This window comes from Arachis stenosperma, chromosome 3 (genome assembly GCF_014773155.1).
Source record: "Arachis stenosperma cultivar V10309 chromosome 3, arast.V10309.gnm1.PFL2, whole genome shotgun sequence".
NCBI lineage: Eukaryota > Viridiplantae > Streptophyta > Magnoliopsida > Fabales > Fabaceae > Arachis > Arachis stenosperma.
This window is the reverse complement of record NC_080379.1, coordinates 16,340,646-16,347,999: the sequence shown is the minus strand read 5'-3', so window position 1 is coordinate 16,347,999 and position 7,354 is coordinate 16,340,646. Positions and strand designations below refer to the sequence as shown.

The 7,354-nt window shown below is 30.1% G+C and overlaps 1 protein-coding gene across 1 annotated transcript; it reads left to right on the top strand.

Moving 5' to 3' along the window:
• Positions 1 to 1,800: 1,800 nt before the first annotated feature.
• Positions 1,801 to 6,203, top strand: LOC130965580 (MDIS1-interacting receptor like kinase 2-like). Its single transcript, XM_057890349.1, has 2 exons — positions 1,801 to 4,300; positions 5,890 to 6,203. The coding sequence occupies exons 1-2, from the start codon at positions 1,801 to 1,803 to the stop codon at positions 6,201 to 6,203; spliced, it is 2,814 nt and encodes a 937-aa protein (XP_057746332.1).
• Positions 6,204 to 7,354: the final 1,151 nt, after the last annotated feature.

Here is a 7,354-nt window from a genome sequence, read left to right as displayed (position 1 = left end):
TTTATTATTTAAGGGAAAATTATAAAAAATAAATAAAAAATAATTAAAGATATATTTGTCTCTTTATAGAAAGATTTGGTTCTTCTTCTTAAATATTATAAGGAGATTTGGTCCTTTTTAATAATTTTAATATTAAAGGTCCTTTTTAATAATTAAATCTTTCTAGCGGTCCTTTACAATAATTTTTCCTTTATTATTCCTGATACTTGGATGGTTATTCTAGATAGTATGAGTGTATTATGTTTGAGAAATTAGTAGTATTTTATCCTAAATGTTCATTTTTTAACTCATATTAGGCTAAATAAATAATCTATGGTACACATTGTACAAATACTCAATTAACTCCCTAGCGGGATTCTTTATTTTTTGTTTTATAATATATAATCGAACAAAGTATGAGTTGTATATACCGTGTAGAAGTTATTAAAAATTTAAAATATTTTTAATTTAACATTTATAATTTTAAAAATATAATATCTATAATTCAAGAATTAAAATTGATTTGTTATAACTTTTTTTTTAAGTCATAAACGAACATTTTTTTATGCTTTTAATTTTCAATAAATTGAGACCAATCAAATTTGATATTTTAGATTTTTTTTATAAAATGTGTTGTGGTGATTCAAAAATACTTTTTAGGGTTAATGATGTAAAGATTTAAGACTTTTATTTAAAATAAAATGATATAATTACAAATATAATTAAAAAGCTAATAATGAGGAAAAGATGTTTGAGATTTGATTCCCATAAAAAATAAATTAATTTTTTGTGTATTAAATGAAAAAAGATATCTATAAAAAAAATTAATTGTATTAATTAATTAAAAATTAAAGAATAATTCACACTCTCTCATAAATAAAAATATTATTAAATATATATTTTTATTTATTATTTGTGATTTTTAACTACATAACATTATTCTTATTGATTTTGGTTAATATTTTTAATTATTAGTCTAATTTTTTAATTTAATAATTTAATAATATACTTTATGCATTAGTATTTAGATTACATCTCTTTCATAAAAGTCAAGAAATACTTTTTCCAAAACCATAAGCTCAGCGCCTAGATCCACCGGTCAGGTAAATACATCATATATACAAAGATAGTTAAACAGAATAAAATGATTAGATAAACAAAATTTGTGTTTCTATATTGTGTGTTCTGAAAATGGACATGGAATTTTATGTTAAGATAAATTAGGATTCTTTCAGTGTGGCATAATCGTAATTTGCATGTATGTATAATTCCAACTATTATGCATAGTCAATTAACACAAAAAGTCCATAGTCAATTACAACAAGTACAAATATTACTTACAGAATAAACTATTATTTTTATCTATAAAAAATTAAAATAGAAATTAGTTTACTTATTTATCATAGATATAAAGTTAATTTTATATATTTATTAATATATTTGTCAACGTTTTGAACTCATAGATAATATGTATAATAATTCAAGATTTCAATCAGTGTAACAAGTTATATTTATTAATTAGTTCGTTCTGACCACATATAATAACTATGTATGCTTAGGGAGATAAATTAATTTAATTCAGTTCCCATCCATATTCAAGTCAAGTATCCAAAGTCTAAAACAATTTGCGGCTAGAGTTGGTGGATTTAACTGAGCAAAGTTTCAATTAAACTTAGCAGCAAATGCTAATAATAACTACTTAACTAGTAAGCACATATATACAACTCTATTTTCATTAATCACATTAGTTTCTGATGAACAATGTCTATGTCTAACAACAAATGCTACCATTTATTGTGCCATAAAATTCAATCTACATTGATGGTGATAATTATTGTTCTTCTTGTTCTTGATCTTGCTCTATGTGATGTCACTTCAGGGCTAGTAACAGAATCTGAGGCCTTACTCAAATGGAAACAAAGCCTACCTCCACAACCAATTCTTGATTCATGGGTTATGAATCAAACTAGTCCATGTTCATGGAGAGGGATCACCTGTGATCTTCAAGGGAGTGTGACTACCATAAACTTAGCCTACACTGAACTTTCAGGTACCCTTCACAACCTAAACTTCTCTTCTTTCCCAAACCTTTTGATTCTTGATCTCAAAACAAATAACCTGACAGGAACTATACCACAAAACATTGGTGTCCTTTCAAAACTTCAATTCCTTGATCTTTCTACCAACTACCTCAATGGAACTTTACCCCTTTCTATTGCAAATTTGACTCAAGTTCATGAACTTGACGTGTCAAGAAATGACATAACAGGAATCTTAGACCCTCTTTTGTTTCCTGATTCAAGTGATGATCCAAAAAGAGGCTTAATTAGTATTAGGAAACTTCTATTCCAAGATACCCACTTAATTGGAACACTTCCTAATGAAATTGGTAACATTAAAAACTTGACTGTTCTAGCTCTTGATGCTAACAATTTCTATGGACCTATTCCACCTTCTTTAGGAAATTGCACCCATTTAAGTGTTCTTAGACTTAATGAGAATCAATTCTCAGGTACAATACCTCCTAGTATTGGCAAGTTAACTAACTTAACCGATGTGAGGTTTTTCGCAAATTACTTGAATGGCACGGTACCTAGAGAACTCGGGAACTTGTCTTCTTTGGTTGTCCTGCATCTTGCTGAGAACAATTTCATTGGTGAGTTGCCACCTCAAGTGTGCAAAGCTGGAAAGCTTGTGAATTTCAGTGCTTCTTCTAACCGTTTCACCGGTCCAATTCCAGTTAGCCTTAGAAACTGTCCAAGCTTATACAGAGTTAGAATTGAATACAACATGCTTACAGGGTATGCTGATGAGGATTTTGGAGTGTATCCTAATCTAACATACATTGATTTCAGCTACAACAGGATTCAGGGTGAGATCTCTTCGAATTGGGCCGGCTGCGAAAACTTGCAGGTACTCAGAATGGCTGGGAATTCCATAAGTGGTAACATTCCGGCCGAGATTTTTCGGCTGAGCCAACTAGCAGAGCTTGATGTATCTTCCAACCAACTTTCTGGAGAGATTCCTCTAGAGATTGGTGATCCAACAACCTTGTATGAACTGAATTTCAGTGACAATAGACTTTCTGGTGTGATACCGGCCAAAATTGGAAACCTTTTGAGTTTGCAGTCTTTGGACCTGTCAATAAACATGTTCCTGGGACCAATCCCAAATACTATTGGTAACTTGAACAACTTGATGAAACTGAATTTGAGCAACAATAACTTGAATGGCACAATCCCATACCAAATTGGAAATCTTGCAAGCTTGCAAGATTTCTTGGACTTGAGTTTCAATTCACTTTTAGGGGAAATACCTGATGATCTTGGCAAGTTTGCGAATTTAATAATCTTGAACCTCTCTCATAACAATCTTTCAGGTTCTATTCCTGAGTCCATTAGCAAAATGTTGAGTTTGTCATTCATCAACCTTTCCTACAATCATTTGGAAGGTCCTGTGCCGAATGCGCGCATATTCAACTCTTCTAGCACTTCAGATTTGAGCAACAATGAAAACTTATGTGGGAATATCAAAAGTTTACGACCTTGTGATGTCTCGATCGATGTACCTTCAAGCGCAAGTAACAAACACAAGCTTAAGGTTCTTGTCCCACTTCTTGCTTCTTTAGGAGGCGCTTTGTTTCTTTCATTGGTCTGTTTCACAATTTTCTTCCTCATCAACAAGCAAAATTTAGGATCAACAAGACGAAATTCGTGGAACAAGAGGCCTAATCCGTTCTCAATTTGGTGCTTCAATGGCAGAATTGTGTATGAAGACATAATGGAAGCTACCAAGAATTTCGACAGCGAATACTGCATAGGAGAAGGAGCATTAGGAAAAGTTTACAAAGCAACTCTGAAAGGAGGTCAAGTATTTGCTGTGAAAAAATTGAAATGTGATGAAGAAAACTTAGACATTGAAAGCATAAAGACATTCAAGAGTGAGGTAGCAGCCATGAATGAAATTCGCCACAGGAACATTGTAAAGCTCTATGGATTTTGCTCTAAAGGATTACACAGATTCTTGATTTATGAGTACATGGATAGAGGAAGCTTAGCAGACATGCTTGAGAATGATGAGAGAGCATTGGAGGTAGAGTGGCCTAAGAGAGTTGACATTGTTAAAGGCGTGGCCAGAGCTTTGTCATACATGCATCATGATTGTAATCCTCCATTGATTCACAGAGACATTTCAAGCAAGAATGTTTTATTGTCATCTGATCTTACAGCTCATGTCTCGGATTTCGGCACAGCCAGATTTTTGAAGCCTGATTCGCTAATTTGGACCGCGTTTGCAGGCTCATATGGATATGCTGCTCCAGGTTAGCTTCACATGCATTCTCTTTAATTCTTCTTACAACTTTTGATATTATGTCATAAAACTATTTAGAGTAATGTTTCAATGGAATCCCTTAAGGAATTTTTACACCAACATTTTAGTTTCAATAAATTTTAATCACCAAATTAGTTCTAAAACTTTTATTTCATTAGATAAATAATTCTGATGTTAGATTATTTGAAGAGGAGATTCTCTTAATTTTTTTTCAATTATTTGATAAAGTGTGTTTTTTACCTTATATCTTTTAAACGGAACCAAAAATAATATGTGAGAAAAAATATTATATAATAAAAGATTATACTTTATCAAACAATTAAAAAAAATTGAGATGATCCATTCTTAGTTGTTTTTCTATATAAAGTTAACAACCTGAAAATTTTAAAATTTTTTAAAAATTATTATATCTTCGTTAATAACAATATAGTCTAATTAATTTGTTTAACTTTTTGTCAAAATTTGACATGATGATTGATTTGTTTATCAAAATAAAAAGTTAGAAACTGATTTGGTGATTAAACTTTGTGGAGGATTACTCTACGTACTTTTGTTTTGTTTGGGTGATTTAAATTAAATAATAGAAAATTTGATTACTTTTGATTTGAATAATCATATTTTTTTACTCTAGTCTAATAAACTAGTATAAAAGCTATAGTTGTAAACCACCACAAAATCTATGGAAGCATTGGTTTATACAATTTTTTTTTTTAGTCTCAACTTTAGAAATAATTAAATGGGTTTAGCTAACTTATGTCCTAAAAACACAAATTAAGATTGCTAGTAATAAAAAATTTTAAATAGTTTACTTTAATAGATACACAACAAATACATTAAAAATTTAAATTTTGCATCATTTTCTATAAAAACTTTTTTAATTGGTAACTTTAACGTACATGTTAGCTAAACCCTAATTAAATATACCACTAAAAATTTATTTGAAACTGATATGAGTATTACTCAACTATTTATCTAAAAAATTTAAATGGTTAATTAGAAGCAGTTGAATTTTGTTTTTGGATTGATTGAAAGTCGGTGTATAGCTCGTCCATCGATATATGTCTTTAAACTTCTCGTCGGGATGAGGTATACGTCGGCAATGAGAGAACAAGGGGTGGGTACCTGTAAAAGACACTCCGACGATTAAGTCGGTAAGTGTGTTCAAGAGATATAAGAATAATTCTATGAATATAGAATGTAAAATATGAAATGGAATTTATCATGTATGTGTATTATAATAATTCTATAAATATAGAATGTATCTTGAATGTCTCTAGGATGTCTGGTGTGTATAGAAATTGGTGTCTTTTATAGACATAGAGTTGATGGTATGATCGTTGATCATTAAGTCGGTAATAAAGGTGTCGGTTACAGAATAAATGATAATTAAGGTTGAATTATAATTTATAATGCACAATAAACACCGAGTTATAAGGTTGTCAAATCTCATTTGAAATATCTTGATAACAACAAAGATTTTAGAAATATTCTATGTTAGATCATAGTACAACTATGTGTCTTCTTTCAGTTATTTGCAATTGGCTATATTCACTCTTTTGGTGTAAACTATTATTACAGAACTTGCTTACACAATGGCAGTGACAGAGAAATGTGATGTGTTTAGTTTTGGGGTTTTGACTTTGGAGATTCTAAGTGGAAGGCACCCTGGTGATCTTGTTTCTTATATACAGACTACAACTAACCAAAGTATAAACTTCAAAGATATTTTGGACCCAAGACTCTTACCTCCTAATGATGATAAACATGTTCTTAAGGAATTAGCATTAATTGCTGATCTTAGTCTTTCTTGTTTACAAACAAATCCTCAATCCAGACCAACAATGAGAACTGTGGCTCAGTTGCTTGAAGTGGACACTGCTCATAATCAATGATTTATCAGCATTATATTCTTCTTTTGGTCATGTATGTTCTCATTGTATATGCTTGCAAAGTTTATGTTAGTAATTATTGTTCTTGGTTAATTACTATTAATTTTGTAATAAGTTACTGCTCTTCCTTTAATTTCCACTTTTCATTCCACCCCCCTTTTTTGGTTTTTTCTCATTTAATTTAAAGCAAAAAGTATTGTCTATTTGAAAAAAGAAAAAGAGTTCATATATCATCATTCTTGATTTATTAAGCACCAATTAAAGTAGATGTCACCTAAGTTTATACATATTATAAAACAACATTGAGATTAAATATATATAGTATAAACCAAAATTTATAGCCCTGTTTTTACTTTATGTATGCAAAACCAAACTGTAAAACATGCTAGTAATAAGTAGTAACTAAACTTTCAAATAAAATAAAATAAAAGACTTATATGGCCTTGTTTCCTCAGCTGTTTGGGAGAAAAAAATACTATAATAAAGTATTTTTAGTTTTTTACATTAACATTGCTTTGTTAATATCTTTGAGAATTTTTTATTTTAAATATTGGAGTGGAAGTGGTGTTTTTCTTAAGTGTAGATTGTTGGGGTGTTATACTTAAATGTGGGATCATTTAACTAAAGAAGCAAAAGTCGGACCGTCCGATTTGTTAGAGGTACACAAATCGGTCTGAGGGATTTGTGGGAGGTACACAAATTGGTCCCAGGGATTTGTGTTTAAAAAAAATAAAAAATTTTAGGTACAGAAATCGGACCAGGAATTTGTGTACTTCCACAGTTTTAAAAAACACCAAAAATTACTATGTTAAAGTATATCACCACTTTTACTTCCACAACAAAAAAAAAAATTAGCCTATCTTTAACCCTTTCAAAGAACCTGAGAAAATATAATAATGGATAAATTATTATTTTGGGTAAAGTATTAAATTGGTCATCTACGTTTAGACGTAATGTTATTTTGGTCTTTAAGGTTTAAAATGTTCTATTTGAATCCAAAATAGTTTTATTTAGCTTCATTGTAGTCCCACCGTGAGGGCAAAATTAAATAATTAACGGAATGTACTACATGACAACAGTACAAGAACAAGGTCGATAATCTAGAAAACAAGTACAAGATCCAGAGACACAAAATCAAACGTAAATGCATCAAT

Coding starts and splice junctions, on each gene's coding strand:
- LOC130965580 (XM_057890349.1), top strand. CDS start 1,801: ATGGTGATAATTATTGTTCTTCTTGTTCTTGATCTTGCTCTATGTGAT. Junction 4,301..5,889: donor ATATGGATATGCTGCTCCAG/GTTAGCTTCACA, acceptor CTATTATTACAG/AACTTGCTTACACAATGGCA.